Below are 21587 nucleotides of genomic sequence, written 5' to 3'. Positions count from 1 at the left end.
AAATATTAATTATAAACACAAAAGTAATTGGATGCAATTTGTTGATCAGTCGAAGGAAACACTACAAACTTATAAAATACAAAATATTTTTTCGATAATAAATACCTGGCAACACTGCAAAGAAGAAGGAGATTCAAATAGTCAGTTTTATATCTGAATTATAATAAAATAAACGTAAATAAAGTAAGGTGTATTTTATTAAAATCTGCTATTTATTTATTCCTTAATCAACAATAATTTTGTTACAATTTTTTAAATATAACAAGAAAGACAAGTTTACAATATAGATATATGTTGGTTTATAAATAACGCGCCAAATTTAAATTTTTTTACGTCTTACAATAAATTTTACTATAGAATCAACCAAAATTGTGTACGTAATCTAAATACACAGATACATGAATATCATTCAATATTAAAACATACTATTAAAAATAAACATTTTGAGTTAGGTTTCTATAAGTGACAGATAAAATTAAACATAACCTTAATTTTCCCTTTAAGTCATGAAAATGCGTAAATAAACAATATTCCGACACATTAATCTTTAAAAATGACTATCTTAAACCGTTTAAAATGTGGTATACGGCTTTCATTCGATTCATAAGGCGACGAATTATCTTAGCATTGATTCTGGCGTTCTCACTTTGTTACTGTGTCTTCAGTTATGTGGGAAAAGTAACATCAAACATACTTAAGTATTGAACATTCTGTATATGTGTCGATTTTTCAGGGTGATTTTCTCGATGCAGACGAGGTCGAACCAGTGAGAAGGACGCAACCGTTCATTTGGAGAACACTACAGCAACACAATTCTACCAATGAAGTCGAAGTCAATTGTCGAAACTCAGTCCAGGGCAAAGTTCTAATTGTTGATGATAGAGGTTCTATTTAAATTTTATTTTGTTGGATTGTTGTTATACTTTTGTTTTTGCAGGGTATGTTTGCCCCAGGCAAGAAGTTTTACTCAATGGTTGTTGCAATGATGCCTCATTGTCCTTCAACCAATATTCATGTGAAACATGCAAAAGCAACAACTGTTGCGCCATTTATGAGTTTTGCATTTCTTGCTGTCTCCACCCTGATAAGGTAAAGGGCTTTTACTTACTAAAATGTTTTTCTAATAAACTTACTTAAGTTGTAAAAATTGAAATATTGACCCTTGTAACTAGTCGATCAAGTTCCTTCAGGTAATTCTTTTTATTGTTAATATCAAGAATTGTTTAAAATCGAATTAAAATTAAAAAATAAAATCATTAGGTCTAATTAAATTAAATATTTGTAGAAAGATGTCCTGGAATTGTTTAAAATCGAATTAAAATTAAAAAATAAAATCATTAGGTCTAATTAAATTAAATATTTGTAGAAAGATGTCCTGGAATCTGTCTTAGGCAAAGCGGAACAGACGAACGTCCTGTTTGCATCAGTAACAGATCATTTTGAGCTGTGCCTAGCAAAGTGCAGGACGAACTCGCAGAGTGTTCAACACGAGAATTCGTACAAAGATCCGAGGGCGAAACACTGTTATGGGGAGCTGAGCCCTGGCAGTAATGTTGAAAACGAAGTTTAATGAATTTTCAGCGTGGGAATGTTAGTTTTTGTAATATCCGACTACTTAGCTTAGGCTGATATGTACCTTTTTTTAGTGTTTTTGTTGCATATTATAAAAACTGTTGTTATATCTTCAAGTATATCAATTTAAATGTTTCTGAGTATATTTTTTTAGTTTGTGTTTGGTGAGTTGTTCCATTACAATGTAAAGTTATAATCCACTGTAACACTGTAATCTGTGATAAATGTCTTTGTTCCCCTAAATGCCAAATCTTTATTTTGTTTATGACACTAACTTAATATTACCAATAATTTTTGTTATGGAAAGAATACTTGAAAATATAATAAAAAGCAGCAATTGTATATTTATTTGGTACTAATTTAGTTGTGATAAAACTAAAATAATATTGTTGTGCATTTAGTTTCTTTTAGATCGTTATATTACATTCAAATAAAGAATAATAGTAATTAAACATTTTCAATATGTGTTTCATTGTGTTCAATACCATAGTAAATTTTGTCTCCTTTTTGATAAGCCCAAGACATTCGGTTACTTGTAAATCCTATTCCTACGTCACCCATCCTAGATATTGTTATAGCACCTAGAAATAATAACTGTATAATCTGAAGTAACATCATAAATTAATATTTTTTTACCAGCGGTGTTTTTAAGTCGGGCCGTCATTTTTTCCAGTGCTTCTTTTGTTGCTTCATCCGCTGATTTACCGGATTCCATCAACTTTATAATGCTGTGTGCCAAACAATATTTAGCAATAGTTTCACCATGTCCTATAAACATAATTTGAGCATTTATCGGTTGTTAATATGTATAAATTTAAAACCTGTTGTTGATACGGCACCAACTTCATCGTCTGCATAAGTTCCACTTCCTATAATCGAAGTGTCACTGCTGCGACCGACCATTTTCCCATTTATACCACCTGTCGATGTAGCTGCAGCTAAACGACCCTGAGAATCAATTGCTACCGCTCCCACAGTACCCACCTCACCAGAATTCTGTAAATTATTTCACATAACATATCTAATAAGAATATTTTACTAAATAAACATTAATAGATTTGAATTACCTTGGCTCCTATTTCCGTTCTGACTTCTCCAGTCTTCGCAAAATCGTGGAGTGCTTGTATAGCGTACCGCGTCACCAAACTTCCTGGTGGAACGGTTGGAATTCCTTGTTCCTTTGCAAACTTATTGGCGCCTGCACCCGCTAGCAAAACATGCGGTGTCTTTTCCATAACTTTTCTCGCCAAACTAGGACAATAATTTTATTAAACCGAGCAGGAAAAATAAATAAGATTGTACCTAATGGGATTCGCAATATCTTTAACGATTGTAACGGCGCCCGCCTTCAGAGTTTTTCCTTCCATTATGCTCGCATCCATTTCCACTTCGCCCTCCAGATTTAAAACCGATCCGTATCCTGAAGAAAAGTCAATCAGTTTGACTTATAAGGTAAACCTGAGGCTCATACCTGCATTGAAAGCTTCATCTCCTTCCATGAATCGCACAGCAGCTTCGACTGCGTCGAGAACCGTTCCACCTTTTTTCAATACGTCGTAGCCGATTTTTGCTGAAGTTTTGACGCCGATTGTCTTCATTGCGATGCGACTATCTGGTATGTCACCAGCACCTCCGTGTACCAGAACGATGGGCTCCATTCTTCCTCTGTAGGGAAATGGTTTGATTTTTAACGTCGGTATACAGCTTTTGAGAAACAGTTTGAAGCTTTTTTTTTCTTTTCTTAACAGTGCCAATGATTTTAATGATCTGACATATTTGACTTAAGCCTTCAATTCGTCTTATATCTTGTGAATGCAAATGTCAATTAACATTGTGACTCTTGTTACTAGATAATAAGTTTTATCTTGTATTCATATTTGCAATGTACAATACAATAAGTACTTACATAAATTCTGTGCACTATATTTTCTTGACAACTAATAATAATAAAACGCAGACCTTACACGTAAACGGTAGTTTTATACCAAATCAAACACTCAAAAAAACAAATAAAACATACTGATATAAGGCCCATAATCTGACGTTATCAGTCTTACAAGTAGAGACAAATAAATCTTAAAAACTAAACGTAAATACTCACCTGCATAACGCAAAAAGAGATAAAAATATTAGTACGGAACACATGTTGGCCTGATGAACTCGAGATCATTTCTCTTACGCGTTTAACTTATGATATGATTTAAAAGACCCTAATTTGATCTAAATAAATAAATTACGATATTTTCCGTTATATATATCCATAACACCATTTAAATAATCGAACAAGGAAATTTAAACTTGATCAAATTAAATAATTTCCATGTATAAAATTATTTCAAATAATCAACGTAATAATTTTTAAATCCCAGGAAATTTTTATTGAAGCATTATTTGAGTAAAGATGGTTGTCTAAACAAATGAACAACAAACTGATAGAATTGTTGCTAATGCAATTAGTTTTAAAGCAAGCGTATACATTAAACAGACATTAGGATTGATTACATTCGCATAGTTGAAATTGCAATTATCATAAATTCATAGAGGCAAAACGATATTCGCTTCCAATGTGTAATTTTCGCGTCAACTTATTCCGAACACGTCTTCCCTTCTTTCTTCGTCGGAATAAGGAAGTTCTTTCATATTCACTGAACAGTATCAGATTTACCTCGGTGAAAATATGAATTTAATACAAACGTATAATCGAGTTTAAGTGACGAAACAACAAAAGAGTTTTCGAGTTTTGTTCGCGAGATGCAACTTTGCACTTTTGAGTTTGTTTGGAATTATTTTATGGTGAGATGTATTTGAATTTAGTTTTGTATACTTTAACCTAAACTTTTTCGTTTTGTTTTTGCTGAAACGATGTTTGTCCTGCTACAATTTTGTTTTCCTATTTTAAACTACAATTAATTAAGCCTAAAGTAAATTATAATTTACTAAAGTGTTTGTTTTATATTAATTTAATTGTTTTTAATTAATTTTTGAATTTTTAGTAATATCCTGCGATGTACAAATTTTTTAAATAAAAAATAATCCACTTTCAAAAACTCTAAAATGCTGTCAAATATAATTTAAATTATTTCACAAGACTAATCTATATTAATTAATATGGGCTAAACACAGTAAATTTTAAATTTAATAAAAATATCTTAGTAATTAATTCAACTAATTAAAAATCTGGATGTTGCAACACTAATAATTATTTCCGCCCACAATAAACCTTCCCACAATTATCATTACAACATCGAATATTAATACTAAATTCTGCAAGGTAAAAACATATTAAGGAGGAATGCGTTTTTACTTTGTCTAAATAATAATAAATCTAGAACACGTTTTTCTTTGATAAAGAAGAAATGTCACATTCACTCAATAGAAATCAGTAAAATTTTATATTTGTCATTTTTATTAGATTATCAATGACCAGCATAGTTAGAATCAGGTCAAATTTGCAACAACTGAAATGATTTAATTTCAACGCTCCAGTTATACATGTAGGTGTAGTAATTATAGCACCAACACTTTTAAATTTTAATAATTTATTTATGTTATTTAAATTGTTTATTTCAGTATAATTATTAGGTAAGATGTATACATTTATGAGTTTAAATTGAAACATTACCTTTCTAAGTTTTATTTAAAAAAATTTGAAATAATATTTATAACAGAAATTGTTTTAAAACGATTAATTAAACATACAGTTTTTATCTCAATAATGCGTATGTTACGAACATTGTAACAATGAATCTTATATTACGGTTTACCCAAGGTATATGCATATTTTATTTATAATTAGCTTTATTCGATAAGGTACTTAGAATTTTACAGGTTTTTTGATGCAAAAGAATATAGAAAATTTTAGAAATGTTTAAATACCAGAATTTGATTTGAATACGGGGTGTTAAATTTATAATAAAAATGATAATACAATTTCAGGTTTACTTAGGTTTTATACTCAAGAAATTTCAACAGTTTCAAAAATGTTGGCAAATTTAAAATCGGAATTTCTTCAAAATATTCACATTTCAAATTGAATAACAAATGTTATTCAAATTTCAAATCGATGACTTGATCGTAGTTTTATAATGACAGGCAAAAACTTAACAGAGAGCCAGCAAAGTGCATATAAAGTGCTTTTTTTCTTATTTGAACATAAAGTTTATGTCATACTTTTTTAGTCTTATTTTTTAAATTAATAAAGAAGAAGAATACCAGTAACAATAAAAATAAAAATATTCTGGATATTTTGACAATAAATTAAATTATCTTGAAGATAACAATATAAATTTTCCAGTAATTAAAATCTAAGATATTTCCAATACAGTATAGCCTTCATTTTACTAATCTTAGAAAACTAAAACCATAAAATGTTATATATTCGAAATCTAATGTAACTTAACATACGATTTACATTCATTTTTTTTAATGTATTTAGTATAAGAAACATAAAAAATTAAAGAGTATAAACAATAAAATTATCAAAAGTAATTTTCCTGCACAAACACTAAAAAATGTGGTTTGTTCCAGTAAAACAAATATATTATTATATAAATGTGTGTTACTATGTACATATCAGCGTGGTATTATCTATTCTATCATTATTATTTAATATGTACTTTGTTTTTGTATTCAAGGTTTTCTGTGATTACAAAAATATGCATTTATTTTAATATCACTATAAATTTTCCTCATCAAAATAATATATTCGACAATATATAACGGAGATGATCGGAGTGTACGCTGTCAAGATATTTTAGTTACCAAAAGCTAGTCGAAAACTTGGAATTGGCTTTTTCACGAAATATTTTCCACAGTATTTTATGACGTAGATTCCTTAAACGTAAACAAAATTAATAGTGTGTGTGGTAAAGGCCAGAAAAATCCTTTTATACTTTATTGTACAATATATGTGTTAGAGTTAATGTGCAAACTTGACTAATTCATAAATTAACTGGGTAGATCAAAAACTAACCAAACCCATAATGATTTTGATAAGAAACGTAATTTTATTTAGATTGGCAGTTATAATACACACGACCGCAATGTCTAGGGATAATTTAAATATATACAGTAATTCTATTTTATATTTAACAAAACTATGGTTTAATAATTTGTATGACCTCTTCGACTCGTGACTTCTCTGCATTGCCTGGGCAGGCTCAGAATTAGATTATCGATGTCCTGTTGGGGAATCTCATTTCAAGTATTGTAAAGCTGCAGAGAGTACTTCTGTTGTCTCTTGGCCTTTCCATACGAAGAACCATTCTTTGAAGCATATCCCACAGGTGCTAGATGGGATGCCGTCTGGGGACTTGTGGATAACATATCAATATTGTTGTTTTCCAAAAAGTCCACTGCAATCCCTAAAGTGTGAGGTCTGGCATTATCATGTATGTAAACAAAATGCTTAGTCGCTGCTGCATATGAAAAGACAATTGGCGTCAGTATCTGATCCACGTATGATCTACCCGTCAAAAAGTTCTCCAGCAAAATGAAGTGGGTTCTTCCTCCGATACTAATTCGTACCCAGATCATAATGAAAAGAGTGAGTGCACTTCTTAGACATTACGAAGGCGATTTGTATTGTTTGGCTCTCTCCACACCCGCACACTTCTAGAATCAGGATAAATTTCAAACCTGGATTCATCACCGAAAAGCAATGTTGCCCAATTTTCATTTTGCCACAAAGAATGTTCCTGTGCCCACAAAAGTCGAACTCCACGATTTTTCCATGAGAGTGAGTTTGAACACTCAAAGGTCGGCAACTATGTGGATTGTTTTCATACAAGTGGCGACGCACAATTTCAGTCGAAACTACAACATTATGAACTGGCTGGGGCCTGATTTGTAGTTCTGGTGCCGTCATAGAAGGGCGTCTTTGTGTCTTAAATTGCAAAAATCGGTCGTGCACAGGTGTTATAATACGAACGCGACCCTGGTGTCTTTTCCTCACATCTCCCTATTCTCTATATCGTGCATAGAGAGGTGAAATCACGCTTTGAGTAGTGCCCATTTCCACCGCAATCTGAGATTGATTCATGTCACCCTCCAAAAGACCCACTGCCCTTATCATTTCTTCTCAAGTTAAATATGTTCGCTCCATAGTTAATTAGTGCTATACTATCTTGCACGAATAAAATTAAAGGTAAACAATGGTTTTTGTAGGGAAATTAAGAAAAATATATCAACGAAGGAATGTTTGGTTTCATTTTAATGAAAATGAACACAAGTATAAAAATTACACGCCTAAAATAATAATAATGTAGTTCTCAGAGAATTAGTATTAAGACAAATAATAAACAAACTAAGCAAAATGAAGGCACCAACAGGGAGCCGAATGTAGCCGTATAAAAAAGTGTGTTAATGGAGAAATGATGAGTTAGTTAGAAATTGGTCGTCGCGGTCCACGGACATATTTTCGTTTGGTTGGTATCAATATTGTTAATTAGTAATACAGGATTAATTAGTGTATCGCTTCGAGTAAAGTGTAAATAAACGTTATAAATGATCAATATGAAGTCCTGACCCTTTCCCGACATACATTATTACATACATAGCAAATAATTGACCCTTAACGAGATTGTCTAAAAGTAGTAGTTTATAAACTAGGTAAGGATCTGGGCAAATATAATTAAAATAATCAAGAAATCTAGTTTTAAGCAGATAGGTCCGATACTATTCGAGATATAGTAGTTAATATGAAAAGTATACATACATACTTTCTGATATCACAAAATAACAAACACTATTAGATTTATACCATATATAATACCTAGCTAATTTAGTAATAAATTTAGATACGAGATGATGTCAAAAAAAACACAAAAATAACACTTAGGAATGCTGTTGGAAAACAGTTTCAAACAAAAATATGTAACGTATTAATATTAAAATAAAATAAAAAGCATCTCGTAGAAATTTATTTTTAAGTTCTGTATTTGTTAAAAAAAAATAAAAATTATATGTATATGCATTTTAAAAGAAATGATGTATGACAACAAATGGGCAATTGAAAATTGTTAAATCTTTAAATATATTTACTGATTATTTATTATTATTATTATTATTATTAGCTAAAGAGTAAAATTTTTATGAGCTTTTTCAGATAATTATCTTAGATAGACTATTCCTTATTTCAGATTTCTTAATCATTTCTGATTCATTAGCTGATGTCCTTGGTTAGTTTATAAACTAATCAATAATTTAGTTGAAATTGCGATATATATCAAAATATCAGTATGTTATCCAGCTAGTTTATGAACTAACCAATTTTGTACATGAGCAAACCCATATTTTAAGGCACCCAATTTTATCTGACACTGTAATTCTATTAAAAATTGAAATTGTTCAAATTGGTATTTGAAAATTGTTAATTTGAAGATCTTTGTTTGTAACTAATTTTCTTTAAATTATCTTTTAAATAGTGAAATAATTACCATTGTCATTAGCAATTTTATTAAGAAGCATTTCTATTGTCTAAAGGTTTTCGTAAACTTGATCAATTTAGGAGTAATCACTACATCAAATCCATGTACACCCCACCAAAAAATTTCCTTTTTTAGCTTCAATCTATTGCCAACGCCAAAGGAAATTATAGTAATCCATCCATTTATAACAAAAAGTTTCTGTGATATGCGCAAAGAAAGAAGTGTGATTGTCAAACGTCTAATTTTGTTAGCCTCACATATTTTATGCTAAATCAATTTATCCAACTGTTTGATGTAATTTATTGCATGAGCTCTTTTTCTAAATGCAGTTGACTAGCCTTTTTCTAAACATGTTGCACGAAATGTTGCTTAATTTCTTCGTTGACGGAGGTTTCAGAACGTAGTTGATATTGTCCATCTTCATTACCACTTTTAAACTGACAGCATCATTTCCAAACGTAGTGCGAATGTAATGTTCCTGTTGTTTTAGCTGATTTTTGAACCCATAAAGGAAATTTACACGAATTATAGCAATTGAATACACCTTTTTTACCTTAAAAAATTTTAAATACAACAAACAAAAATATAAGTAGGTAGCATAATTAGGAAGAACATAATATATACAATTTAACAAATAATATATACAATTTAACACAAAATTGATATATTATAATCACTTTTTTCGTTAACCTTTTTGTAAATGTGACTTTTACTTTTTAGGTATCCACGTCATGATTTCTTTAACTAAGGATTATGTTAGCCTACTACTTGCTACCGTTCATCCTTTCGGGTGCAAACAGCTTGGAACCTTGCACAGATTACTGTCCACCTCAACCAATCATAACCGAGAAGAGCATAATGGAAAACGACGACTCGTCTTCGGATTTTTTAGACAGGGACGATGTCACCGGTTGTTACTGTAGACTTTACACCGACAAAATGGGTTGTTTCGGTCGCAATGTCTGCAGAAGAATTCCTCAGAAGATGCACAGTCCCAAACCCATTCTGTCAATACTCACGACAAGAATATCGGAAATAAAACTGGGAGAGTTGGATATTTATTATAATATCACGTCTTTGTATATTGAGCAAAACTTGCATCTAAGCGTGATTGACGAGGGTGTCTTTGGAAAAATGACCAATTTAACCACTTTATCCATTTCCTATAATCCAAGTCTAAAAAAGTTAAGACTCGATACGTTTAAAGGACTAATCAATTTGACTCAGTTGTTCCTGATATCAGATGGGTTTGTAAATATTTTAGACGCCACACTACCTATCGGTAATGGATACTTACCTAAGTTACTACGATTATCTTTAAAAGAAAATAACTTTGCTGTAATCAAAGAGGATGCCTTTGCCACCATGAATAAAACATCGCTTGAAGAACTGAATTTAGTTCTGTGCAGGATAGAGTACATCCATCCAAACGCATTGCTTCCTTTAAAAAACCTGAAGGCTTTAAGAATCGGACTGAACAGTTTCAATGAATCCATACTGACTGACTTACTAAATGCAACGATTGAAGAAAACATACCACTGCACAGTTTGAATTTGTACTCTTTGGGATTCTTAAGGAGACCTCCAAAGGGTCTGCTGAACGTAATAGCGAACTCGGGCATAACTCATTTGAATTTGTCGAAAAATCGCTTTGAGGTCCTCACCAAGGACAGTTTTCCATGGATGCCCAATCTGAAACTGCTGGATTTGGCGGACGTTGTTGCTTTTAATATAACCAAAGATGCGTTCGTAAATCTGCCCAACCTTAAGACGTTGATTCTTAGTGGTAACAAACTGACGGATTTGCCGCAAGGGGTGCTACAAGAAAATATTACTTATCTGGATTTGCAGCAGAACACGGGCAGTCTATTTTTCAATTCGTACTTTCGTACTACCCGTTCTAAGTTTATCAACATGAAAAATTTACAGTACCTTAATCTGGGATACAATAAACTAGACGCCTTATACCATGACACATTTGAAGGATTGGAAAATTTAAGAATATTAGGGCTGAAGAATGCGACCATACGATTCGTCACCAATAACACATTTCACAAACTGCAAAAATTGGAATTTTTGAACTTGGAAAACAATTATTTTGTCAAAAATAATCCCGTTGGTTTGGAAGACATGTTATTCTACGGTTTGGAAAACTTAAGGGTGTTACAGTTAGGCGGAAATTACATTTCGTTCTTGTCTGAATGTTCAGACCCGTTTCGACACCTCAAACACCTTGAGTATTTGGATCTGTCAAGGAATTTGATTACAAATCTATCTCCGAACGATTTTATGCATCTACTTAATATAAAAAGAATTGATCTATCCTATAACTCGATAATTTCGTGGCAGCAGAGAGTGTTTGCAAACAACACAAATTTAGGCAACGTCAACCTTTCCAACAACAAACTCACTTACTTCAGCGAAACAGTTCTGGAGGACTTATCGAATATTACAGAAGTTGATCTCTCCTCAAACTCTTTTAGTTGCGACTGTTCTGTTTATTTGGTTTTCAAGCAGTGGTTAAATAATAATAATCAGCACTTCTTAAATGTCATACACAACCATAAGGTGTTTTGCAATTTTCCAGCTCGTTATGAAAATGTCACTGTGGATGAGTTTATCCGGACAGACGTTGATGATTTAATGAACTGTGACATGGACGACATTGCCTCAAACTTGTTCATCATTCTGCCCTTGTTTATTCTGATCCTTCTCCTTGTCAGTTTTTTGTTCTTCTTATATTACTACAGATACCACGTTAGATACTGGATGTTCCTGACTAGATTGTATCTGAGTCGAAAAGGCAAAATCAAATCCAAAGGTACCAAACAAACATCTGTTAATTATAAATACGACGCGTTCGTCTCGTACAGCAATGAAGACCGAAATTTCGTGCTACGTTTAGTAACAATGCTGGAAGACTACGATCCGTTTCTGAAATTATGCGTGTACGAACGAGACTTCCAAATTGGGACGTTCATCTCGGAAAACGTTTTGGAGAACGTTGCCAGCAGTCGCAGAACGATTTTAATAATCAGCGATAACTACGCAAAGTCTCAATGGTGCAGATGGGAATCGCACATAGCCCACCATCATAAACTGTTCCTTCAAAACGATCAAGGAGAATACGTTGACGACACGTTGATCCTGATCAAAATCGGACCCGTCAGCGGTTATCATCTGACACCTACTTTAAAATACTTGTTGAAGACGAGAATCTACTTGCAATGGGACAGCGAGGAGAAAAGACAGAAAGAATTTTGGGAGAAGTTGCGAAAGACATTAAAACCTCTCAAAAACGAAATAGAAGAAAACACGCATATGTAACTTTGTTTATGCAAATGTATGCAAATTTAGTTAAATATTAAATATATTATACTAAAACAGTTGTGTTAATTTATAGTTTAAATAAGTTTTCTGATTTTCAATAAATAAACTAATATTCAAATATTTAGGTATGTGTATATTAAAGAAAAAATGTGAAAATTGAGTTGTCATTGATTTTTTGTTATTTCATATTTTAGAATTTTTTAATTAAAAGTAAGTTTTCGTGAAAAAATAAGAATTACTTAGTAAAAATATACACAAATAAACAATTTAACACAAATCAATAATTTTTACATTAGATCAAATTTATACGTATATAAAATTTAGTACAGAATGTACTCCATAGGTGTTGATAACAGTTTGACTGTGTATGCTTTCTATGGGGTTACTCAATACTTCATGGGTTCTATTGGCCCATGTCGGCAAAAGTATAGCTCGAAGCTCTGGTAGAGTATTAGGGCGGGGTTGATAGCAGTGTGGCCATTCTGCAAACTGACTCTCTCGAGTCTAAGACGATTTTGGAACAGTGGACTCACCTATATGTTTATTTTAACCGTGAAGTAAAGTGTTTTTTTTATAGCATTACATAAACTTGGATATATCAAACTTGGTGCAAATCACCAACATTGTTGTTGATATATAATTTGAAATTACTATCTATATAATATATAATTTGCGAAATTCATAGTCGTTGATATTTTTTTTGTTAAAAGCAATTTTGGAACGTAACCTTTTTATTAATCAGACCTATTTTCAGACTCTGAATGAATTGTTGTTAATAAAAATTTTATTTTAAAAACTAAAACGTTTGTTAATTTATATATATGTTATTACATAGGTTTAGAGTTATTCAAGAAAAAGAAGAAATTATACAGTAGTTTATTATTAACAATATTAAATGGGTGGCTGAATACTAAGATAAAAACTCTACATATATGTAAGATCCCGAATATTCTTATTGCAAATACATCAATTAATATAAACAATGTAAAAATTCTATCAAAGAATTGGACAAATATGGTAACTGAGACTGGTAGAAGATAAATAAGTTTAAATAAAGATAAATAATTTGTAGTCAAATCGGAAAGAAGTTAATCTATCGGAAAATTATACTTACGGTTCAATTTTACATTAAGAAATATCCAAATAAGTAATTTGTTCATAATTTGTGTAACCATATAATGTGGTTGTCAAAATCACACACGCAAAAGTTGGATGTGAATTTTGTTTAACTGTTTAAATTAAAATATTGTATCCATTATAATATTATCTATTTATATTAAACATATAATGCCTATTTAGCAAATTTAATATAATATAGACCTTTCAATTAATTATTGTATTTTAATACGTTAATTTCAACCGATTATGAATAATTTGATGGACATAAAATGTCTTTATTAATATTGTTGCCCCAGTTATTTTATTTATGATTTATTATGAATTACTTTTATATATCATTAAAATTTAACAGAGCAAACATGAGCCGTGCGAAGTATTCCACTCCAGAAGATAGACTTATACACTTTAATTGCTAATTAATCAAAAAAACTTACTCATTAATTGCAAATGCATTAAAGCATGCTAAGTGTGGCATTGTCAAAGTTTTAAGGAAACAATAACAAATGAATTTGTATCTACATGAGAGAATCGCCAAAGTTTCACATCTGATATATAGGAACGATTGCAATTTGCTAAACATAATTTAACGGAAACAACATTAGCAATAGGAAAATTAGTTGTTTAGTGACGAAATAAAAATAACGGTTTATGAATCTGATGGGAAACGTTATGTTAGCTGAGGAAAAAATGAAGTATTTAACTCTAAAAATACAATAGATACTGTGAAACATGGAGGCGGAAACATTAAAATGTGTACGTTATACTGGATAAAAAAGGACATCTATAAGGAAATATTGCAAATAGTTATGCTTACTATGCCAAGATAAATATGGCTTTAAAGTGGAAGAATGATCCACAACAACAAACATAATTTAGTTTTCGTTTAATATATAAATTAAACGCAATATACGTTTTTAATCAAAATATCTTTTGAATATTAATATTTGTAATCAGTTCAATTAAATGAATACTACTTCGCAATTAATTTTAAACATTTCTTCTAATATAAATATATAATATATAAAAATATATAATTTTTTCTTTTAGTTTCTATTAACCTGAACTAAATTGATATTATTATTACAATATTATTGAATCAGTCGTTTTGTAAAATTAATACACTCTATACGAAATATAAATTAGAGATCGTTCAATAAAGTACCTACGTACCATTTACCAGAAATTTTATTAATCTGAACTAAATTCTAAATAATACTATATATATATATATATATATATATATATATATATATATATATAATTAATATTTTGATTAATAATAACAATCTTAATATTTATTATGAATTTCATTTATATTATAACAAAAGTAATTTCAATTTATAAAATGTTTCTTTATTAAAAGAGTCAAATAATTATATTTAATTATATAGATTGCTTCAAATTAAGTTTTCTTTTTATATTTAAATTAAACACAAGAGTACCTGTTACTTTAATTACATTGTAAGGACTTCTAGTGTGTTATATATAAATAATATTCGAAATGGTCGATAATCCTGACCACACTGCGACATAATAAATTTAATATTTAATTTTAAATATTTATTTCGATTCCACATGTCATTCTTTACTTGGTGTTTCTTGTACTATCGGTTAGAGAATTGCATTAATGGTAATGGGGTGGTAATTTACCATCTCAAGGTTCATTTTCGCTTACAGTGTTCGCCAGTGGCGATTCGCCACTACCCACCACGCACAGGCTAATATTTGTGGAGGGGCAAAAGATATGCGGCAAGTGACATTGAAATACAGAGTTTGAATTGAAAGCGGTGATGCAGTTCCGTAACGGATAGAATAAATTGTACAACGTAGTAGTAGTTAATTTGAGAAAGAGTGACAAAAAACTAATATTAAAGTGAATTTAGTGTTATCTATATACCGTAAGTTTATATACCTTTATTAAACAATGATTCTAATGAAAATTTAATTTCACTTGCAGTGTTAATTTCATTGTTGCGTGAATAGAGGAATTGGTGTACAGATAAGATTTTATAAATAACCAATAAATTTAATCAATGAGTGTTGCTTTCGACAAAACAATAAAATGTTTTTATACAATCGGACTCGAACAACACTTAAAAAAATACCAAATAAGTGATAAAGAAATCCAGATTAGTAAAATGTGTTATTAAGTATTATTATTAACCCTGTCTCACTATTTGTTCTGTTAATTAATTTTTTATTTTGTTCCACAGAGTACTCGAGGACCTTTAATTTTTCCTTATTATATAATTATTAGGTTACCTAGTTTTTTTGTTAAGATTTTAATTTTTTTGTTAAGAATTTAATATGGGTAAAATATGTATGATCTTGCATTGAAAAATAATAAATATTTTTATCATTGTAAAGTTTGTGACACGTCATATAAAGTGTTAAATCTCTATAATTAAAAGACGTATAAAATCTAAAACCCACGAAAATATTATTAATGTTGTGAAATTCCTGCAAATAAAAGATGCGAAATTAAAAAAAGTCAGTCAAATTCCAGTGGACTGTGGAGCCACTTTTCAAACCATTTTTGGAAGAAGATCCAAATGATATTCATATGTTTAGATAAAGATTATGTAAATCGTCATTTTCATGTCTTCGGGGTAGGATTTTGCAGACGAGAGTAATTTTGAATTACCCGAGGGTTCTCCTGATATGCACAAAAGATGTGCAGAAGCGACGTTTGCTAAATTAGTTGCTGACTCAGGTGTTTCACTTAGAGCAGTCGAAAAATTTTAAAAATTTTTTGAAATAGTTGGTAAAGATCGTGCTACCTTACAAGATATGGGTCGGACAAAATTGCGAAACATAATAATAAATGTTTAAGGACATTATGAAAAACACACGCATGTTCAAAAATTGGGTAATTGTAAATTTGGTCTACATATTGATGAGTTAAACGAACCGGTACAACGACAAAAATGGATGTCATTTTAAACTTGATTTGTTTATGAAAAGACGATGAATGTTAAAACAGATCCGTTGACAGTATTAATACTGGATGCAACAAATACAACAGCGAAATGCTTGTATAATCATTTTTCATCAGAAATGAGAAAATACCAGATTCTGTTCCGACTTAACAAGGCTCCTAACGTGATTAAACTTCCTTGCTCTTCTCATACATGCAATCCAATTGTGAAAACTGCTTGTAAACATGCCACCGTGGATTATTGAATGATTAACATTTATAATTTGTGCGTGATAGACCAAAACGACAGGCTGAATTCGTTTTTTTGGCAAGTTTGCAAAATCTCGAATGCAAATGAAAAAAAAAGTAACAGCATACGTTGGTTAACCCAATATCAAACTATTGACTATAATGGATTATTTAGCTGATATGACAAGCAAAAAAGAGGTAGTAAAACACAAGATATAACTGATATTGACACAATATACAATAATTATTGCGATTGGGTAAATAGACAGACAGACCCATTGGTAATGTGTAAAATTAAATATCGTGGCAAACAAATAGATAATTTGAATGTTAATGACAGTTTACTTGCACGAATGACACCTTACAAAAATGCATCAAGTAACGTGAAGCCTGTCACCAACTTCCATGTTTGATTCCATGAAAGTTGGTGGGCGGACTTTATTTTATTTGGTGCTCTTTTGTAAATAAATATAGACAGGCCATTCGTGAAAGTAGATTGTCATTAATGTCCATTTCGTGTCTTTGTTTTTCATTTAATCTTGTTTGTCACAATTGGATCTGTCCCGTTAACCAATGGGTTTATTTTTTTGCAATTAATTGGCATTCGGGTTCGGAAATATAATCGAATCGCATATTTACCATTGAATATTTTAGATAAATCAACATTATCGATAATTTACCCCAAAAAGTAATTATTGTTAAAAGGTTGCAAAATCGCTGTTAGACGACCCGTATAAAAATGAAAATGAAATAATTTGATTGATTTCTTTTAATCGTTTTTTCCTCTCGCTGAAAAAAGGTACATGTAATATAAATTTCAAATAACTAGATGTTACAAGCGTTCAAAACCATTTGGCCTTCAGTTTGGAGTGATGCGCACAAAATATCCACAGTGGCATATATTTGCAGGGAGGGCAAGGGATTGTAGAAACAAGCAATCCGTTATGACATCGAATTTTATTAATGTCAACAGATCAGTTCGTACCTTCATCGTTAGAAATGTTAGGAATCGCAACACTTGTTTTTATTTTTAAAAATATTTATTTAACTTTAAACAAATATAATTAATACAATTAAAATATTAACAACAGTTGCGTTGTTAGAATAGAATACTATAAACAAAATTTAACAGTGAATTAATAGTAATTTAATATCTAAATAATAATGTAATAATGTCATTACAGAAGCAAGTGACTCCTATATATAAACTAACTTAACAAAGAACTTAAGATAAAATATAATTCTACAAACTAAGGTATAAATCTAAAGCATGATATCATTGCAACATCTTCAAAATTGCAACTAAAAAGGACTATAATAGTGTGATAAAATAATCAAGGAAATACAATGTATTTTGTTGTATTTTAATACTAATGAGCATATAAAATAATAAATATAAACAATATAACAAATAATATTAATAAATAATCGGATATAAAAGAAATGTCAATCCCTGCTGTCGTAAATATTTTGTTCCACATGGGCGCATATCTTGTCATGTTGAGATTCTATAACTATTTTTATTATCTATGTTCTCTATGTGACACCTGATTGTTCAAACAATTTGTTGCTAATATAAAAAATATGGCTTTCGTGATCATTGTTTGAATATGTATATTTATTTGGATTTGCAGATCGACGTTGATTGGAATCATTGCTAATTTTGCCGCACACATTTCGGGAGAACTTATGTATAACAAAATTGCTCCACAAAACAAAAATGTCTGCGCCGTAAAATGATCAATTTACAAACTAACTTTATCAAAAACACTTTTCTGGGGTGTCTTATCACCATCGTCTTCGTGGCTGTTTGTTATTTGTGGAATATGATGAAGTTAATATCGTTCACAATTTATCTTACATACATAATATATAAATAAAAAAAATTCCATATTTTACATTTAAAAATATGAATATTGTCCACTTTAATTTGAAATTTCAACGTTTATAGTTTGATTTTTTATCAAGAATTTCACGTGCAATTTCTTCGTGTGTTGTTGGAAACCACTTTATATGACTCACAAACTATGGAGAAAATATTAATTTGGATCTTTGGTAGTTTTCATAGATACTATGTTTTAAATATAATTAACTGTTATATGTTGTATTGTTGACGTATTATTTTAAGTTATATATCGTTAATATAATATCTCGGAATCGCACCAATCCTGAATGGTATGTAGCCACTTATTTGTCAGAAGTATTAGAAGAAATGAGGAAAACGTACCACCGAACAAGAATCATTCTACACCATGACAATATGAGCTCTGAAACATCTCATCACAGTTATGGCAAGCTTTTAAACGCTTATTTTTAAAGTACCATGTTGGAGCAATAGTGGTAAACGTGCTTTGGAAATTGGTTCACATGAAAAATTGTGTCAATTCTCATGGAAAATATTTTGAAAAACACGAAACGATTAAAATTTGTTTATATACGTGTATCTCAAAACTGAACGAACATCCATGTGAGAGCTTATGTATCTTCTGGCAGTCTTAGTTATTATATTTGTCCAATACTGTGATAGTATTTGTACTGTGTGTACATTTATGTACAAAATTGTAATAAATATATAATTTTACATTTATGATGCTAGTTAGGTCTAAAATAATTTTATAATTAAATTAAATATCATGTAAGACTTAGTTTTAATCGTAGTCTTAAGGTACCTAATAATATTATTGTTTTACTTTACTTTTACTAATTAACATTGTTAGTAATAAATAACTTTGTATAATTTCTGCGTTTTATTAAATAACTCTGAACCCATAAAATATGTATGTATATATAAACCAACGAATGTTATTGAAATTATTGACAATCTCTTCTCTACATCAATGAATTTTAATGTCTTGACATGTTTCGGGAATTGTTCGAAAAATAATTCAGTTCCCTGGTAGCGAATTTATTCCAGTTCTCAGTCTTCACTCTGTATATTAAAAGTTCTTAGCATGCTTTAAAATCTTTGTAACTTTGTTACTTATTTGAATGTCTTTATAGATAATATTATTATTATATAAATCTATAATTATTTTATAAATATCTCTCAGAGTGGTCGTTTTCGATATGGATTTAAAATTATAATTCGTGAATTAAAATTGTACAAATTGCAGAAACAAATGGAAATAGAAATAATTATTTTCTATTTTTATTATTTAATTTAATGGTATACAATGAATACATAATACAATTTTGCACATTCTTTTTATAATATGTATTAATAACAATCTTTCATAATTATTTAATTTTATATTTACGTAACTGGGCAAATTGAATTAACTTTTATGTCAGTTTTTGATCCCGTCAATAGATTATTTTGATATTTGCTCTAGACAAAAATTTACTGTTTCATTTTATTTTGTTTTCTGTATTACTGAAAAAATTGAGGTTTTCAGAATTTGTTTATTGATTTGTATATTTTTACGTAATTTAATTAGATATTCTCTTACAGTTAAAATATAAAAGAGACGTCGTATCTTAGTTTAATTTTTAACTATCATATTTATTCTTTCTACATTAAAATATACTATTAGAATAGAGCAAAAATATAGTATATATTTCTAAAAAATGTAAAAATTGAAATTTTCAAAATTTATTATGTGTTTTTAGTAGTCTAATTAGACATTCTATTTCAGCTCGTATTTATCCCTTGTACACTATAACATAGTATTAAAATGTAGTTAATAAAGCATACTGCATTACTCGAAAACAAAAATTAATATTTTCAGAAATGGTTTATTATTTTTTATGAATTTTAATTATTTAATTTCACATTTTCATCTTTAATTAATTATAGCCAAATGTGTACATTTTAGTTTTTTAACCATCACGTTATTATTTTACAATGTAATACAGTATTAAATTTATAAAATAAAAATAATTATGTTATTTTGACATATATTGAAAAGTTTGTCAACGTTTATTTTTATGTGAAAATGAAAATTTGCATTAATATAAACAAATAATCACTCCAATTTCTTTGTCATATTATTTCCTCTCTCTTTTCTCCTTTTTGTTATTCGTCATAGCAGTACCTATCTAACAATCACAATTATTAAATTAATTCATCATTATTGACATTATAATAAAACTAAAGTTACCTACAGATGATTTTTAAAAAATTGGTATGTTTATAGAGTAATATTTTATATACTGTGTGGCCTATGTGAAAATGGGACACCCTCATAAAATTTATATTTTGTACCCAATTTGATTTTTAATTTTTCTATAGAATTATGAAAATGAGGATGCTTAATCAAGTAGTCTTATATTTGCTATAAAAATTGCTAGTACGATTTGTTCTATTTTCATGCTTAAAATATTACTCAGTAGGTTTTGGGCCAAAAAACAGTTTCTATATAAGTATATACATAAAATATATATTTTCAAATTTCACAATTGAAAAAAAGTTTTTTAAAATCGGACAAAAAATACAAATTTTATGATGGTGTCCCGCTTTAAATGGGCCACACTGTATTTAAACTTATATATAAACAAAATCATTCCTAATTGTCGTAACTTTTAATATTTGACAAATACTGCTATTGATTTGCAGTGGCGATAAATGTATGAACAGTCCTGGTTATATAGCTTGTAGATAACAAATAAAATCAAAAATACAGCTGTTGTTAATGGTAACAGTAATAAAAATATAATGTATAAAATACATACAATAATAAGACAAAAGATTTTAGTGAACTCTATATTTACACAAAGTGTCTGTGACTTGTTTGTTATTTAGATCATGACTGCCCATTGCTTTCGATAAAGAAATTTTTAATTATTACGTCTTTATGGAACTTTGGTGACCAATATGTCAATGACTGTTGATTAATTTTCTTTTATATCTGCATGTTTATTATGTCAACCGGTTGTTTTTATTAATAATAATTGTTACTCACCAAAAACAAACAAACCAACCGTTTAAAAACCGGCACACCACAAACGGATACAGATTTCTGTTACAATCATTT

General features: G+C 29.6%; 3 protein-coding genes and 1 long non-coding RNA gene across 8 annotated transcripts; 3 read left to right on the top strand and 1 right to left on the bottom strand.

Annotated features, from left to right (window-relative positions):
• The first annotated feature begins 489 nt into the window (after positions 1-489).
• LOC109608753 (SREBP regulating gene protein) lies at positions 490-2033 on the top strand. The gene is made up of 4 exons (XM_020025287.2): positions 490-678; positions 734-884; positions 938-1089; positions 1367-2033. The coding sequence occupies exons 1-4, from the start codon at positions 577-579 to the stop codon at positions 1568-1570; spliced, it is 609 nt and encodes a 202-aa protein (XP_019880846.1). The 5' UTR covers positions 490-576; the 3' UTR covers positions 1571-2033.
• On the bottom strand, positions 1892-21532 carry LOC109608752 (isoaspartyl peptidase/L-asparaginase). 5 transcript variants are annotated; one of them, XM_049970478.1, is made up of 7 exons: positions 21516-21532; positions 3044-3237; positions 2875-2992; positions 2640-2823; positions 2394-2568; positions 2209-2340; positions 1892-2153 (listed from the first exon to the last, which is right to left on the bottom strand). In XM_049970478.1, exons 2-7 carry the CDS (start codon positions 3228-3230, stop codon positions 2020-2022), a joined length of 930 nt encoding a protein of 309 aa, XP_049826435.1. In that variant the 5' UTR covers positions 3231-3237; positions 21516-21532; the 3' UTR covers positions 1892-2019. The 5 variants fall into 5 exon arrangements, with proteins under 5 accessions (XP_049826435.1, XP_049826436.1, XP_049826433.1 ...); XM_049970479.1 differs by lacking the exon at positions 21516-21532 and adding an exon at positions 8292-8307; XM_049970476.1 differs by lacking the exon at positions 21516-21532 and adding an exon at positions 6693-6733.
• Positions 4139-12383, top strand: LOC109608754 (toll-like receptor 3). The gene is made up of 2 exons (XM_020025288.2): positions 4139-4365; positions 9720-12383. Exon 2 carries the CDS (start codon positions 9753-9755, stop codon positions 12324-12326), a length of 2574 nt encoding a protein of 857 aa, XP_019880847.2. The 5' UTR covers positions 4139-4365; positions 9720-9752; the 3' UTR covers positions 12327-12383.
• Positions 15202-15820, top strand: LOC126266467 (uncharacterized). The gene is made up of 2 exons (XR_007548819.1): positions 15202-15346; positions 15406-15820. It is a non-coding gene; the product is annotated as an uncharacterized LOC126266467 (long non-coding RNA).
• Positions 21533-21587: the final 55 nt, after the last annotated feature.

This window comes from Aethina tumida, chromosome 1 (assembly GCF_024364675.1).
Source record: "Aethina tumida isolate Nest 87 chromosome 1, icAetTumi1.1, whole genome shotgun sequence".
Taxonomy (NCBI): domain Eukaryota; kingdom Metazoa; phylum Arthropoda; class Insecta; order Coleoptera; family Nitidulidae; genus Aethina; species Aethina tumida.
This window is presented reverse-complemented; position numbering and strand designations above follow the sequence as displayed.

Coding starts and splice junctions, on each gene's coding strand:
- LOC109608753 (XM_020025287.2), top strand. CDS start 577: ATGTGGTATACGGCTTTCATTCGATTCATAAGGCGACGAATTATCTTA. Junction 679..733: donor TCTTCAGTTATGTGGGAAAA/GTAACATCAAAC, acceptor TCGATTTTTCAG/GGTGATTTTCTCGATGCAGA. Junction 1,090..1,366: donor GCTGTCTCCACCCTGATAAG/GTAAAGGGCTTT, acceptor AAATATTTGTAG/AAAGATGTCCTGGAATCTGT.
- LOC109608752 (XM_020025286.2), bottom strand. CDS start 3,717: ATGTGTTCCGTACTAATATTTTTATCTCTTTTTGCGTTATGCAG. Junction 3,238..3,673: donor TCTCTTTTTGCGTTATGCAG/GTGAGTATTTAC, acceptor ATTTCCCTACAG/AGGAAGAATGGAGCCCATCG. Junction 2,569..2,639: donor GAACGGAAATAGGAGCCAAG/GTAATTCAAATC, acceptor AATAATTTACAG/AATTCTGGTGAGGTGGGTAC.
- LOC109608754 (XM_020025288.2), top strand. CDS start 9,753: ATGTTAGCCTACTACTTGCTACCGTTCATCCTTTCGGGTGCAAACAGC.